This window comes from Macrobrachium rosenbergii, chromosome 41 (assembly GCF_040412425.1).
Source record: "Macrobrachium rosenbergii isolate ZJJX-2024 chromosome 41, ASM4041242v1, whole genome shotgun sequence".
In the NCBI taxonomy this organism is placed as follows: Eukaryota; Metazoa; Arthropoda; class Malacostraca; order Decapoda; family Palaemonidae; genus Macrobrachium; species Macrobrachium rosenbergii.
The window spans coordinates 90762988-90780487 of NC_089781.1; the positions used below are offsets into that span (position 1 = coordinate 90762988).

Genomic DNA, 17500 nt, shown 5'->3' on the forward strand with positions numbered 1-17500 from the left:
TTATTTTTATTTGTTCTTTTTTTTTTTTGCCGTGGCGCCCCGGTGTAGCAGTTTACCCCAGCGCGTCATACGTCCAGATGAATTATGATCCAGCCACAGGATTGGCCGAATACTCCCCCGCCCCCCTTCTCCCTGGCCCCCGTCCCTCCAAAGGCACCTCTTCCTCCCCTACTGGTGTTCGATTACGTTCGTTTTTGGCCTTAAATGATAATCATTACGATGATGACGGCGACGAAGACCCGTGGTCTCCAGATTCGAAAGCCAGGGGTTCTCTCTCTCTCTCTCTCTCTCTCTCTCTCTCTCTCTCTCTCTCTCTCTCTCTCTCTCTCAAAACACAAAGGCATTTCGCAGGTGCAAGAAAACTGCTACTAACTTCAGTATTGTTAAGTCTAGAATCAATTTTCCGTTTGTGGAATACTTCTCAAACACGATGCTTAGGAGAGAGAGAGAGAGAGAGAGAGAGAGAGAGAGAGAGAGAGAGAGAGAGAGAGAGAGAGGAAGTAAGTCACAACTCGAAACGGTGGGCTATTCTGAATTTCGATGAAAGGGAAGGTATTCAAGAGGGCTATTCACACGTGGCTGCTATTGATCAGGCTGTGTTCATTTTCCTGTCTTTACAACGCAGGTGAGAGAGAGAGAGAGAGAGAGAGAGAGAGAGCGGGCGAGCGAGGTCGTTGCCAGGCTTTGCACCTTTGGCATACCTGTACGCTTTACCTCCTTCATTTGAATGGCCTCTCTCTCTCTCTCTCTCTCTCTCTCTCTCTCTCTCGCTCTCTCTCTCTCTCTCTCTCTCTCTGCCTTCCTTTATCTCTCTCTCCCTCTCTCTGAAAGAGGAGAGAGATTGGTCGGCGTTCTATAAAATCCATTATGACTCTTTTGACCTAAGCAGTGAATTCTGTACCTGGTGGTTAGCCTACTGTTGTAGATCACACACACACACACACACACACACACACACACACACACACACGCACACACACACACACACAGAGCGAACACTCTTGGGAGAGGTGTTCCCCACCCCACTGGGGTGAAGCCATTCATAAGATATTCATAAGATATATTCTCTTGTCGAAATTCAGAATCGCCCACCTGTTACCCAAATATTTATGGTTCTCTCTCTCTCTCTCTCTCTCTCTCTCTCTCTCTCTCTCTCTCTCTCTCTCTCTCTCACACCATTGCTAATGAGATAATTTTCCATCTTTTATATTGATCTGAGCCTTTTGTATGGATTTCAGATTATTATTATTATTATTATTATTATTATTATTATTATTATTATTATTATTATATTAAGGCGTATTGATATCTGTTATATATTTATGCTGATTTATTTTATATTTTACTAGATATACGTATTACAATAGTAGGATATGTAATGTAAGAATCTTTGTAGTCCGGTCTCTCTTTTCCTGTTCCTAGTGACGCCAGATAAATTACAATAAGTCAGCTAATTCCTGTTCATATATCTATTCGTGTTCCTGGAGGCCTAGGAGGCTTGGTGTAAAAACTAGGCCTAGTTTCATAGTTTGTCTAATACGGCCTACTGAAGGAGACATCTGAAGGGAAACATTGTTACACCAAGAAATCTTTATCATTCCTAAACTAACGGTACAATTCTTGGCGTGTACCCTCAAAGCTACACTTGTGTATGTATTATGTCTTTACACACGCATGTGTATCTTTATGACTTGAACCAACAAATGATCCAGTTGAAGCGTCTGCATCAATAGAAAGTGAGACTGAAATTATTGGTAAATTTGACAAAAATAAGTGTACCACGAAGAAATGAATTATCTTTATAGCATTAAGAAGAGAGAATTTGTAAAGGAGCCTCCCGAGAAAGCATTGTCCAACGCACTTGTTTGTTAATCTTTTTCCTGTATACTGATTTTGTTTCAGGTCCTCATCCAGAAGGAAGTTAGGGTGATTGTGAAAGAGTCTGACTGAGCGTTTGATAGAGCCGTTAAAGGACGAGTTCTCTCCACACGTAAATAGAGGATCCACGTGATTATAGTTCATGCTTAGTCTCAATCTGGACATGTTCCTCGCGACACCCATGGGAGACAAATGTGTGATAGTGTTAGCTGAGCTCCTGTAGCTTACCAGAAGAGTTGGAGGCCCTAGACCTACTTGAATAGGAACCATGAGACTAGACGCATAGGAATCATGAGATTAGACCTACTTGAATAAGAACCAAGAGACTAGACCTACTTGAATAGGAACCATGAGACTAGACCTATAGGAACCATGAGATTAGACCTACTTGAATAGGAACCATGAGACTAGACCTACTTGAATAGGAACCATGAGACTAGACCTACTTGAATAGGAACCATGAGACTAGGCCTACTTGAATAGGAACCATGAGACTAGACCTCCTTGAATAGGAACCATGAGACTATTGGCTGGAGATGAGTGTAGGTTTATGGTAAATAAAACACGGGAAAGAAATAAGTGGCGGAATTTTAAACAGAGGCCCTTTGCATCGCACGGCGTTCGAGGAAGACCTAAGCCTACTGGGATGAGAACTATGAGATGGGGGCCTGTAGATGAGTGGAGATTTGTGGAAGATAAAACACAGGAAAGAAATAAATGGCGGAATTTTACCGAGGCTCTTGGCGTTGGAGGCAATGATGATGATGATGATGATAATCTTATTCTCCAACTATTCCCGCTTGATAGCATTTTGGTTAATGCTAAAATATGTTAACACAATCCTTCAGTCGGGTATATTAAATTCCAAAGGGTAGGTCGGGAAAAGGATGACTTTGCAGTTTCTTTTGACGTGGCAAATGTGATAAAAAATGATAACACTGAGTAAAAATGATCTTTTCGAGTTCATTATGTAAATAATGAAACGATAAAACAGCAATGGCAATAAGATAATAAAATAGTAAAGCAATGTTCTATGATAATCCGAGAAACGTCTAGCGGAAAGATCGCCATTTTTTATTATAATCATTTTTGGAGAATTGTTTAGTTGGTTTTATTAGCATCAGCCTGACGTTCAGGCTACATGAAAGTAAAATAAGCTCACTGATGGCAAAGGTTACAGTTTATAAAGAACAGTTCTGTTAATGAGGTATTTACCTGAAGTGAGTACTTAAATACAAAACATCTAGGCTAACTAAACCTCTCTCTCTCTCTCTCTCTCTCTCTCTCTCTCCTCTCTCTTCTCTCTCTCTCTATATATATATATGTATATGTATATATAGTGTATACACATATATGTATATGTATGTATATATATACAGTATACATATAAAGGCAAATGCCACGAAGGAAAGTGAAACAGCTGGGTGGTGCTAGGCCTTTCGACTTATTGTCCTGTACTTTCATTTATATAAATATTCATCACGTTCCATATTTTCGTGATTCAGTTATACATACAGTATACATACATATATATGTATATATATTTATATATGTATATATATTTGTATACTTATGCATATACTGTATATATATGTGTGTGTATACATTTAGTCTTGTCATTCTTATTTTTCCTCTACGAAATAATTTTGATTCATTTGCTTCACTTTTTTTAAGCACTTTTGATGATCTCATTTTGCTACAACCAGTATCCAGTTTCCGGTTATAGTACAAACGCTGGTTTCAGCAAGTAATAAGTAGTTTTAGTATTCACACATGCTAAAAATATAAATGTGAGTATGAACACATTCATACACACACAAAGACAGGCAGACACACACATGTATACAAATACACACATATATAAATTGTTACCTAAAATGTTATTTGTAAATGTATTTACGATGACAATTTGTAATAATTGTAATTCATAAGTTTATGTGACGTAAAGTTTCTTTGTAAGACCTCTGGTGACAAGCGTGTTCATGTGTTTTTTTTTATTATATGCTTCTTCTCCTTTCGCTTTTGAGTTTTATATCCTTTGTGCTTAGTTAACTTTGTAAGTAGAAACCTTGCACAGTTGGTTTCACTGGTCTGTGTTTAGTTTACACTGGTAGTTAACTTTTACAAGGGTGGCAAACGTTCTAAGTGCTCGAAATATTGCTCATGTTCATATTCTGTTGGTTGGTTGTCGTAATATTACTATAAGTGACCCCGTAGGGGGGTTAGTGCCGTCAGTGCCCCTCATGGGGTTGCACTGTAGGTTCTTTGCAGCGTGCCTTCGGCCCCTAGCTGCAAACCCTTTCGTTCCTTTTACTGTACCTCCTTTCATATTCTTTCTTCCATCTCACTTTCCACCCTCTCCTGACAATTTTTTCATAGTGCAACTGCTTTGAGGTTTTCCTCCTGTTACACCTTTCAAACCTTTTACTGTCAATTTCTGTTTCAGCACTGAATGAACTCACAGGTCCCAGTGCTTGGCCTTTGGCCTAAATTCTATATTCAGTTGAATTACTATAAGTGAGCACAAAGAATGTCATACGTGTTACACTAGCTGTGTTAAGGTGTTAATTCTGTGGTGTATTATTTGATGGTGTGTCTGTGATATGTTCTTTATTTTTATTTTAAATATATAGTGATGGCTTTTCCTAGTTGCGTTGCTGACTTTAATTAAGGTTTGTTGATAACCAAAGAGTTTTTGGCAAGGTACGAAGAGGTAAAGCACGAGCGAGTTCAGTAATAAGAAGGGCCGTTGCATACATAAGATATGAGTATAATATATTTATATATATATATATATATATATATATATATATTTATACACATATATATATATTTACATATGTATATATATATATATATATATATATTTACATATATATGTATATATATATATATATATATATATATACACATATATATATTAACTATATTGATAGATAAAATGGAAATAAATTTCAAACACACACACACGCATATATATATATATATATATGTATGTATGTATGCATGTGCGTATGTATACTATGTACATATATAGACAGACAGATAGGTAGATAGATAGCTATATGAATTGGAAATCAATTTCAACCGTAAGACCTTATTGTATAATAACTGATTAGTCACTAATAGAAACACTAGACTTTTTAAATCAAACACGTTGCTTCAGACTGCATGAATTCAAGCAATCGCTTTCTACAGAATCTTTGTAATCAAGGTAACGACAATCCAAGCAGGGATGAAAAACCTCCTCTCTCTCTCTCTCTCTCTCTCTCTCTCTCTCCCCTGAATCATTTAGAAAATTCACATCACTACAGAATATAGAATTTTTGGCCAAAGGCCAAGCACTGGGATTTACGAGGTCATTCAGCACTCAAACGGAAACTGACAGTAAAAGGTTTGAAAGGTGTAACAGGAGGAAAACCTCGCAGTTGCACTATGAATCAATCGTTAGAAGAGGATGAAAAGTAAGACGGAAGGAAGAGAATATGAAAGGAGGTACAGTAAAAGGAATGAAAGGGGTTGCAGCTAGGGCCGAAGGCACGCTGCAATGAACCTTAAGTTATGCCTACTGTGCACCACACATCACCATGTTCAAAAGACTGTTTTTATTTCCGTACAAGAATCTTCCATTTATAAAATGATAAAAAGAGGGTCTGATAATTCCTTCATGCAGTCGTAGAACCTGTTCAGAGAAGAATCACCCTTTCTTCTCTCTCTCTCTTTTAAAATGAATTTAGTTAATTCATAATTTAAACAATGCGGGGACGTATTAAAAAAAATTAGTGAACGCCAAGTAAATTCTTCATAGCGCCGATTATTTGGTCTCAGAAGTCACCCTCTCTCTCTCTCTCTTGAAATGAATTTAGCCACTTCATATCGCTAACTATTGAATTCACATCTTAATTCCACATCCTGCGTGACATCATTGACGACTCTTAGGGACTTCATTCGACCGGAAGTGGTTGAATGACGAGGAGATAAGAAGGAATTTCGTCTGCGTTCATTACTTTCATCTGGGTGCAATATATGTTTTCCTGCGTGTCTTTTTTTTACGCTTGCATTTTTGCATAAGATACTTACGTACGAGCGAATACACCTGTCCATTTCTGTTACGTACATACACACAAACACATATATGTATGTATATATATATATATATATATATATATATATATATATATATATATATATATATATATACACAACTACACAATGCATATATATATATATATATATATATATATATATATATATATATATCTTATATCTTTGAGAGAGAGAGAGAGAGAGGTATCTGACGTAATCCTGCAACCAGTTTGTGACAAGACGCCGTTCATGAAAGTACTTGCAAGAGAGAGAGAGAAAGAGAGAGAGAGACACACTGGATAACCGCCAGGGCTAGATTCACTGACATGTTTGCTTCCTCTTATGTAAACAATGACAGAGCAAATTCTAGCCCTTAAACCCTCTTTGACCACCGAACACCCCACCCCCTTAACGTCACCCCTCCCCTATGCCTAGCTCCCACCCCCTTGAAAGTCAAATGTGGAAGCATACAATTCTCCGCCAACTGGTCCTGTGGTGGTCTTATCTCTCTCTCTCTCTCTCTCTCTCTCTCTCTCTCTCTCTCTCTCTCTCTCTATATATATATATATATATATATATGTATATTATATATGCACATACAGTATATTTATAAATCAGAAATTACTGATTAGGCCTATGGATCAATGTCTGATACAGTTTGACAAGTTTTGTAAAATACAGAAAAGGGTAAAGATATTTCGACATCTTGGAACCTCGAAAATTGTTTAAATTACATAGAGAGAGGAGAGAGAGAGAGAGAGAGAGAGAGAGAGAGAGAGAGAGAGAGAGAGAGAGAGAGAGAGAGAGAAGGGGGCGCAAATGAACATGTCACACTATCCATTTTTCCTTCCCTAGTTTCTAGACTCATACTACGGTATTAGTTAATTTATTCCCTAATTAGTTTAGAGAACGATTAGCTTTTGTTATTTTTTAAATTAATTTAGCTCAGATTGAAACTAAAACTATTTAAAAAATATATAAATGTTACTCTGCGGCAGCTAGTCTTATCAGGAATTCAAGTGTATTTACAGTTAATTTAGTACCATATTTCTAGTCTGCTTCGAAACCTACCACACAGTTATTTGCGGAATGTTAATTGACAGGTTATAAATTACCAGGAGCTACATAAATACGATGCGTGAAACAGGAAGATAAAAAAAGAAATAGGCTATGTGGAAGTTCGTTAAAATTCCACCATATTTAAAATTTCAGATTTTCCTTGCTCAATTTTTATTCAAAATTAGCAAGACAGTTACGGATTATTAACTGATAAGTTATAAGTGTCTGTAGTTAGTTATTATAAAACGGAATATCGAGATCATAGAACACAGATATATAGCTTCTGGAGTTGGGGTATTGTACACTGCAAGGGAAACTATATTTTTGATTTCCGAAGATATAGTTTGTAGAAACAAAAGTGAAAAATCTTCTTGGTACATTACTTCTTAATAACACCAATAATGAATGGGAAGCCATACGTTTGGCGTTGATAGTACTACTGAAGACAACACGAATGTTATTAAGAAAATTAAGAAAATAGTAGTAAAATACGCCATGTTTCTAAGTGAACAATACATTCTCGAAGGCGCAATGATTAGCATTCTCCTTCCGAGAGAAACAAAAACACAGAGAGACAATTCCAGGAAACAATCTCAATTCTGTGAATGTGACACAAAAGGCTAAATATTTAACGTAAGAAGCTTTTTCCGCCAGACTGATTTCAGCTGCTCGATATCAATGGCCCTATCGACGCCTACGCTTCCCTTTTTTCGAATTGCCAGTGGATATCACATCCAACAGAGCGTCTGTTTATCCTTTCGAGTAAGTGAGTGAAGAGAGAGAGAGAGAAAAAGAGAGACAGAGTTCTGTTAACTTCTTTCTGTTTCTCATGGCCGCATCACGTCGGTTATGGGGCGATTTTTCCGTTGGCGGGAAGGGATGAGCGTCGAGTCACGTGACTCCTTTTATTCCCACCTCACGCCTTCCACCCCGCCCCCGCCCCCTCCCCAACCACTAAGATAACGACTCCCATGAGGTAACCCCTTCCTTACCCAATCACCCTCCTAACCCCCACCCACCCCTCCGCCCCCCAACGTCTCTTCTCATTCTCCTGGGAGTCTATTGAAGTGTGGGTTTCAAGTTACATTGTTCGCGTTATATGTTATTAACTAGAGGCCAGGCCGCGTGCAGTATTGCAGTCCGGGTCTTTCGCAATGTCGCTCATCATATGGCTGTTACTGATCAATTTCCTGATAATGGATGGGGTCTCACCCTCTTATTTTTTTAATCTTTTTTTTATGTCTGAGGTGTCCCTTTCTGATACCAGGATGTGAATGCAGGACACTGTGCGCTGGCCGTTTTTCATTTTTTTCCTTGTGGTGTTTGATATATATATATATATAATATATATATATATATATATATATATATATATATATATATATATATATGTGTATGTGTGTTATATATTTGTGTACACGCATTAATGGGCAGGTGATTCTATAGGTTGGAAAATTAGAATTAGCTGGTTTTTAAAATATATATATGTGAATTGCCATTTATGAATTTTGCTAAAAATGAAGGCTGGCATTGTAAGATGAAATAAAAACGATTACTAAAAAGACACAAGTAAATGCCATGTATACACACAAACACACGCACACATACATGTATATCTATGTATATTAATTTCTGCAGATTAAATTTTGAGCAATATTTGAAGAGGAGTCAGTACCTGCAATTTCTTTCAGTTTCAAGCATATTTCGACATGTCTCTCTTGGGAGTCTGTCATGACACAGAAAGAATCCACTTGTGATCGAGGTCTTCTCTGAAAAAAAGGTGAAAACATTATAATGTCACAGTTAGAATTTGATATTAGTGATTGTCTCTGGTGCTTGAAGTCGGGGATTAAGTATCTTGAGGCATTAAGTTTTCAATCACTGACTTTTCAGCTAATAAGTCTAAGTTTAGTCACTGAGTTTTCAGCCAATTTGTCTTAAGTTTTCAGTTAAGTTTCTAGCAACTGAGTTTCCAGCCACTATGTCTTAAGTTTCCGGTCATCGAGTTTTCAGCCAGTAAGTCTTAAGTTTCCAGTCACTGAGTTTTCAGCCATAATGGCTAAGTTTTCAGTCACTGAGGTTTCAGCCAATAAGTCTTAAGTTTTCAGAAACTGAGTTTTCAGTTAATGTCTTAAGTTTTCAGACATTGAGTTTTCAGCCAATGAGTCTTAAGTTTCCAGTCACTGAGTTTTCAGCCAGCAAGTCTAAGTTTTCAGTCACTGAGTTTTCAGCCAATAAGTCTTATGTTTTCAGTCACTAAATTATCAGCCAGTAAGTCTTAAATTTTCCGTCACTGGGACAATAAGTTGTCAGTCATGAAATTATTTTGTTGTCATTGAGGATTTATGGCTAATTAAGAACGTGGTGTTTGAGATAGAAAAAAAATTGAATCTAGGGATAAGATTCATGTGCCCCAAAACCTGACATTGACTGAGTATGTCTAGTATATTCTTGGAAGTATAACCAATTTATAGTCTAAAAGAAGTTAAATAACACAATAAAAGGAATAGTATAAGATTTTCTGTGATAAAAATCCAACAGATGTCTATTCAAGCTAAAAAGGCTCCTTTTTTTTTGGTTTATTTTAGCCAGCTGGGTATAATTGCCTTAAACGTGCCCGAACCACTTCTAAATTGCACAATAAAGACATCATCAAACCCCCAGAGCAAACACGAAAGCGCGTATTTCACGATAATTGTCTGTCGTTATTATAAATAACAGTTCGCGACTTTTACGAGCAGTAATGAAAACAATCGCTCTACGAGCAGCCTGGCCATGCGTTTCTGCTAAGTCATAATTACGCCTCCATCCTCTAGGCGCTAAATAACTGACGCTGCACGGGAAGTCATATACTGTATATATATATCTCTAAGGGTACCTAATCCGCATGACACCGGATTCTTGCTTTAAATAGGCAACTTATTCTTCGCTCGCCACAAGTAGAGGCGATTGGTGACCGTTGGGGTAAAAGAGTGGCCTGCTTTTTTTAGATTGTTTCTTTTGCGTTAGTTGTTATTTCAAGTTCTAGCTTGGTAACCTCTAGAATTATAGGCAAATGGGTAGCCTTAAGTGAGGCTTATATAGATGAGGAAAGTTTTTTTTTGTGATTAGTTGGTCTCATCTTTGATTTCCAGCCTGGGGGCCTTTAGAGAATTGTGTATGCTACTCCAATGTATTATGGGTCAGACCCTTTGTCAACCGGCATGTGAAGGATTCACTATTCGAAACTGGTAAGGTTACGGAATTTGCCCGATCCATTAGGCCTATGAATGTAAAAAATGAGTGTGACCAACAACCTGTTCCTTTGATTTATCAAAGGATGTCCAGTAAAGAAATACGCTATAGTCGAAAGTTTTTAATCAAGCTTGCTTTTAAATTTTGCAGCTTTGGGCTTGATGCATCAAATAGACCTAAAGTTCCTTATTGCTTCACTGCCCACATTTACCTCCTACTGTTATCTCTGTGCTATCTTTCTTAGAAAACCTTCTCACATGCCAGGATATATAGTAGTGATATTTATGTACTAGGTTAAGATGACATTTTAGAGATGGAGCATTCCTTGACAGTATGATCTAGCTGAAACTAGGTTGGAAAAGTTGACTCCCGTTGTGCGTCTCTTAGATGGCCTGAGTAGAGAGAGAGAGAGAGAGAGAGAGAGAGAGAGAGAGAGAGAGAGAGAGAGAGAGAGAGAGGAGGCGGGGAGGGGATCTCACAGTTCAAGAAATGCGACACATTTTCTGTTGGAATTCATAAATGCAGATCAGATGTAAGCACTCAGGGTTTAACCAAACAACCCAAAGAGACTACACGAAAAGATGAGAGAGAGAGAGAGAGAGAGAGAGAGAGAGAGAGAGAGAGAGAGGGGGAAAACTTCAGTAAGGATGATTCATTGGTACAAAGGGTGCGAGGAGTGCAATGGCCTTTGAAGGTCACTTCACAGGAAAGCAAGGGAACAAGATGCTGTCAGATTGCAACTTGAAGAGGCTATATGTGGAATTTCTCGCTGACAGAAAACGAAGTCTGGAAAGTAATAATTATCAGTACTTCTTGTTTATTGCACTTTGTCTCTCTTAGAGATAATTAGAACAAGTGAGGGTAAAGATATTGTTTATGGATTTGGTGACATTCGAGTGGCATGAGATTATTTATAGACAATAATATAAGTTTATGATTGGATGTTGACTGTAAATAAATAAAAAATTGCTTTAATTTTTTTCAACTTGTTTGGTGTAAGTAACAATACGTAAATGATTAAGAGAAATTTGTCAAATTTACGGAATACTCGATATATATTTCGCAGAAGGCAAAGAAAGATAAGAAGATAGGTCTAGACACTAAAAGAATATTTTATGGGAGAAATGAGATGCCATTTACAATTACAGGCAAAGACTTCCCAGTCCTCTGCTCACTCTGTTCAGGGTCAACTCGGGGGTCTTACGTGTAGATCTGTCAGTACCCAGTCGGTCCAACTAACATCAGACGTACCCACGACAAACGAGAGCTCGTTAGTGCAGTGGTTTTCCTCTTTCTTCATCGCTCTGATAACTTGGGCGTTGACCAACTTACTGCGCTCCGTAGGGGGGTTAGTGACGTCAGTGCACCTCATGCAGTGCACTACAGGCATTACTTAAGGCTCTTTGTAGCGTGCCTTCGGCCCCTAGCTGCAACCCCTTTCGTTTCTTTTACTGTACTTCCATTCATATTCTCTTTTTTTCTTTCTTACTTTCCACCCTCTCCTAACAACTGATTCATAGTGCAACTGCGAGGTTTTTCTCCTGTTACACCTTTCAAACTTTTACTGTTAGTTTCCGTTTCAGCGCTGAATGACCTCATTGGGTCTAGTGTTTGGCCTTTGGCCTAAATTCTATATGCAGTTCATTTCAAAACCAACTTATGTGACTAAATTCTATATGCAATTCAATTCAAAACCAACTTACTGTGAACACCTGACGTTCCCTTTCAAAGAACGTCCAGATCTTGAACAAAACCTTGGCGCGGAGTCAGTATAGATCGCAGAAGCGTGATCGTTCAAGGATCTAGAGAAAAAAAATGGTGGAGTGAAAGTAGGATCAAAATGCAATTGGGAATGATGGTAAACATGGTTGAAATATAAGGAAGTTGATTATGTGAATAACATTGTTATGCAATTAATTAAGTGAAGGGAAAGTTTAAAATGTCACTGTTTTTTTTTGTATCTTTTAAAACATTTGAATATTCTTCTGCAGATTATAATGATATTTAAAATCATATTGACAGTGAAGGAAATGACGCCAAAACCCCCATAGGAGGAATAGTACCGTCAGTGCACCTCATGTTGTGCACTGTAGTCGTTACATAAGATTCTTTGCAGCGTGGCTTCGGCCCCTAGCTGCAACCCCTTTCGTTCCTTTTACTGTACCTCCATTCATATTCTTTTCTTTCTTTCTCACTTTCCAACCTCTCTTGACAACTGATGCATGTGCAACTGCGAGGTTTTCCTCCTGTTACACCTTTCAGACCTGTTACTGTCAATTTCCGTTTCAGCGCAGAATGACCTCATAGGCCCAGTGCCTGGCCATTGGCCTAAATCCTATATTCAGTTCAGTTCATGGCGCCAAAACAGCCAAGCGGAAAGGCACAGAGAATAGACTTACTTTGGGTGATATTCAGTTAGCAGCATTTTGGGAAATAAAAAATAGCATACAAAAGGGTAAGAAATAAGTTGAGAGTTTACCTTGAAATATGATTAACAGCTCTCCTAAATTCTGAAATTTGTTAAAATGTATTGATGTTAATTAACTTTGAGAGAATTTCATGGCCTGTCCTGTTTTGAATCGTAACAGGATTGTTGAGAGACGCAGAATTGCTGGAAGCACGTGCGACAACACTGTTGGAATTGTTGGCAGGGGAAGTTGGAGTAGAGACTTTTATATAGATATTGGAAAAATAAATATGCGGAATTTTTAACACCTATGGATGCAAATATGCCTCTTAGAAGTTAAGTATACCTTAGTTTTACCAGACCACAGAGCTGATTAACAGCTCTCCTAGGGCTGGCCCAAAGGATTAGACTTATTTTACGTGTTAAATGTCAAAATCATTATTAGGACAAGATGATGAAAATATTACGTTAGGACAATGTACATTATCACTGTAGACCAATTATTATAACACGATGACGCAAATGCAACTTGGTTCAATGCTTAAAACAATTGTAAAACAATCATTGCGACGTGAAGAGGCAAAATGAGAGTCAGAACAAGGAATGAATTTACAAGATGATTACGACATGACCATGCAAGCAAAAAGCAGTGTCGAAATGACTGCGTAGAGAAATTAATGATAGGAAGGAGGAAGAGAGAAAACATATCAACCAAATAGCAGGAAGAAGAACTTGAAAGGAAGCAATAAAGAAAGTAATTATTCAGAAGTAGTGGAATGGAATAGCACGAGTTTGAGGAAGTTTATGGCAACATCATTACCAAATGAAGATAGTTCATTCTGGTAACGAAAGCTGGCTAAAGAGTTACAGACGAAATAAAAGTTTAATAGGCTTGTTTAAGGAAGGAGTAATGGGAAAGGATTAGTGTAAAAAGTAAATGAAACAGTCGCACTTAAATCTATAATAGATTGGAGAATAAAATTAGTTTAACCGGCTTTTTGGAGGCTGTAATGTTATTAACTAACAAAAAATGTTACAAGGATGAATTTCATTCTAAATATCTTTGTGTAATAGACTGCATCTCTTAATAATTTGAGCTAGAAGCCTGCAACTGACGTTTAACATAGATCCAGATATATTCCGTGACTAATACATTGGTAAAAGATATTATTATTATTATTATTATTATTATTATTATTATTATTATTATTATTATTATTATTGATTCTAAATGTGTTTATGTAAGAAGACTACAGCTGTTAATAATTTGAGCTAGAAGCCTGCAACTGGCTTTTATCATTGATTCAGATATAGTATTTTGTGACTAATCATTGGTAAAAGATATTATTATTATTATTATTATTATTATTATTATTATTATTATTATTATTATTATTATTGTTGTTGTTGTTGTTGTTGTTGTTGTTGTTGCTCTCCCCAGAAATATTCCAGCGGACGTCCAGGGAGGTCTTTGGGTATCATGAAGCTTTACGTAACTTTCGTTCAGGATTATGGAAATCAAACTCACGTTTATATGAAATATTTATTACAAGAAGAAGAAAAACAAGAGAAAAACTATTCATCTTCGTATGTGTTTTGAGAGAGAGAGAGAGAGAGAGAGAGAGAGAGAAATAACACGACCGACCGCTTGGCGTCGCGATGTCGTCTTCTCACGAAGTCACGTCCCGTAATTTTTCCGGTTCCGTGGAAGTTGTCGGGACGCACCTGCCATCGTGACTTGCCAGAAACAGCGGCGATGGTCGAAGTTCTCTGCTCCTGCTCCTGCTTCTTCTTCTGTTCCTGGTCCTTCTTCTACTCTTGGTCCTGCTTCTGCTGCTCCTACTCCTGCTTCTGCTACTCATGCTTCCGCTGCTCCCGGTGCTCCTACTCCTGCTTCTCCTTCTGCTGCTCCTGCTTCCTCTGCTCGTACTCCTGCTTCCGCTGCTCCCGGTGCTCCTACTCCTGCTTCTACTTCTCCTGCTTCTCCTTCTGCTGCTCCTGCTTCCTCTGCTCCTACTTCTGCTTCCGCTGCTCCTGGTGCTCCTACTCCTGCTTCCACTGCTTCTGCTCCTCCTACTCCTGCTTCCATTGCTGCTCCTCCTGCTGCTCCTACTCCTACTTCCGCTGCTCCTACTCCTGCTTCAGCTACTCCTACTCCTGCTTCCGCTGCTCCTGCTTCCCCTTCTCCTACTTCTGCTTTAACTCCTGCTTCCACTACTCCTATTCCTGCTTCCTCTGCTCCTGCTTCCGCTGTTCCTACTTCTGCTTCAACTCCTGCTTCCACTACTCCTACTCCTGCTTCTGTTGCTCCTGCTTCCGCTGCTCCTAATCCTGCTTCTGCTGCTAGTCCTACTCCTGCTGCTCCTGTTTCCGCTGCTCCTCCTTCCTCTGCTCCTACTCCCACTCCTGCTTCTCTTACGCCTACTTCTGTTGCCCCCATTCTCCTGCTTCATCTGCTCCTGCAGCTCCTACTCCCACTTCTGCTTCTCCTACGCCTACTTCTGCTGCTCCTACTCCTGCTTCCGCCGCTCCCTGCTCCTCCTGCTTCTCCTGGTCGAGGTGACCGAAGGATCTGGTGGCCAGATTCGTCCGCCTTGCATCACACGTCTCAGCACGTGAGCTTGTGATGACGAGTGATGCATCTTCACCCCAGAGAGGGTGAGTCCGTTGGGGGCGGGCCGCCCGGGTAGTGTCATCAGTGCACCTCACTCGGTGCACTGTAGGCATCACTGAAGGTTCTTTGCAGCGTCCGTTCGGCCCCTAACTGCAACCCCTTTCATTCCTTTTTACTGCACGTCCGTTCATATTCTCTATCTTTGATCTTACTTTCCATCCTCTTCTAAGAATTGTTACACCTTTAAAACCTCCTTTTCTCTCAATTTCCCTTTCAGCGCTGAATGACCTCATGTGCCCCAGCGCTTGGTCTTTGGCCTAAATTTTATATTCTCACATTCTCTTCAGAGCGAGTGGCTCCAGAATGTGTTGCATCCTTCAGCTTTGTAGGAATCGTATATCTGGATGAGGTTGCTAGACCCATGCCCCTTGCCTTTATGGATGTTCACTGGGCTTATATGCCCAGGATGCTTGTTATTTTTTTAGAGGTTACCTATCCAGGTACTGATCAGACCCATTGCTTCATAAGAACTCATCGGAAGAGCATCGTCGTAGCTGAAAATAGTTCGAGATATTATTATTATTATTATTATTATTATTATTATTATTATATTGAAGGAAATCACCTATTCGACTGCATTAAGCATTCTGTATTAGATTATTATTATTATTTTGTTTTTTAAGGGGTTAAATCAACTGTATTCAGGGTTTACACATTTCCAAATATCATGACGTAACAAATCTTCATTCGGTAAACAAATTAATAAAATAATGAAGTTACCGATGACCCCTGTAGCTGCAACCCCTTCCATTCCTTTTACTGTATCTCCATTCACATTCACTTTCTTCCATCTTGCTATCCACCCTCTCCTAACAGTTGATTCGTAGTGCAACTGCGAGGTTTTCCTCCTGTTACCTTTCAAACCTTCTTACAGTCAATTTCAGTTTCAGCGCTGAATGACCGCATAGGTCACAGCGTTTGGCCTTTGACCTAAATTCTGTATTCCATTCCATTCCAAGAGAACTATGATAAGGCCTCCCATCTAGATATTATTATCAGTGTTCAAAATATTTGCACATTCGTATGGCATAAATAAAAAAAAAAAAATTTTTTCAAGCAAACTTCCCTAGATTATATAGTTTGCTGTGAGGTTCACGTAACCAGTGGAGCCGCCGAGAACAGACCTCAGAGACTGAGATGGTTTGGGCGTGTGGTGAAAATGGAAAAGGAACAGTTAGTAAGGAAAGTTGCTTGTGGGGAATTATCACAACAAAGACCAGTGCTAAAAGGGCATAAGTAAGACCTAAACCAGATGGGAAATAAGGCTGTAATTATACAAGACAGATGTGAATGGAAGAAATAATCTTTTGATGAACACATAGAGGGGAAAACGTGACGTCAAAACGGTAATGATGATAATTCAGACAAGAGAAAAACGGAGCCTTGTTAAGAAAACACGAGAATAACAGACATAACATTTCTTTTTGTTTATATTTATTAAGTTACGGGTAATTTTTCCATATAAACATTAAAACGATTTTCCGAATTTAATTTTCCCAAGTGAATTACCAAACTGCATTTTTTTACCTTGGCATTTGAATTGATTTTTTCCAATACAAATAACAAAACCGTTTTATCATCCTCAAATCCGAATGCAGTCTTCCTGTATAAAAAAGATTATTTTTAATCTCACTATACTAATGTGTCTAATTCGTATGACTAACAAAGGTATTTTTTCACTCACATCTGACAGTATCTTTTTACATTAAAAATAAAATCTATTTACAGTCGCACCCGATTGTGACTTTTCTGCACGAATAACAAGACCGGTCTTTAACCACCAAATCTGAAAGTAATTTTTCCAAACAAATAACAAAACTTAAATTTTTCTTTCCAAGATCTTCACAGCCAAAATCTGCCAAATTAACCAGAACTGAGCTCCGATGAGTAACGCCTATTGTCTGTAGTCTGTTTGCGGTGCTGCCGATTTTTTCTGTTTTTTTTTTTTTTGTATTTTGTTCCTTCTGTGTTTTCCATTGTTCTCTCTCTCTCTCTCTCTCTCTCTCTCTCTCTCTCTCTCTCTCTCTTCTTTTTTTCACTGTAGTTTTGTTACGCCTTCCTCTCAATTTTATGTTCTCACTTTTTCATTTGTTCTCTTCTCTCTCTCTCTCTCTCTCTCTCTCTCTCTCTCTCTCTCTCTCTCTCTCTCTCTCTCTCAAATA

At 38.4% G+C, this 17500-nt stretch overlaps 2 protein-coding genes across 2 annotated transcripts in view; both read left to right on the forward strand.

The window, feature by feature from the left end:
• Window positions 1–15291, forward strand: part of LOC136827241 (uncharacterized) — a 15406-nt gene extending 115 nt beyond the window's left edge. The window contains exons 2-3 of the mRNA XM_067085014.1: window positions 11406–11527; window positions 14376–15291. Of these exons, the coding sequence (XP_066941115.1) occupies window positions 11406–11527; window positions 14376–15291 (1038 nt within the window). The remainder of the gene's footprint in view (window positions 1–11405; window positions 11528–14375) is intronic.
• Window positions 15291–17500, forward strand: part of LOC136827242 (prisilkin-39-like) — a 37792-nt gene continuing 35582 nt past the window's right edge. Inside the window, exon 1 of the mRNA XM_067085015.1 lies at window positions 15291–15322. Within this exon, the coding sequence (XP_066941116.1) occupies window positions 15291–15322 (32 nt within the window). The remainder of the gene's footprint in view (window positions 15323–17500) is intronic.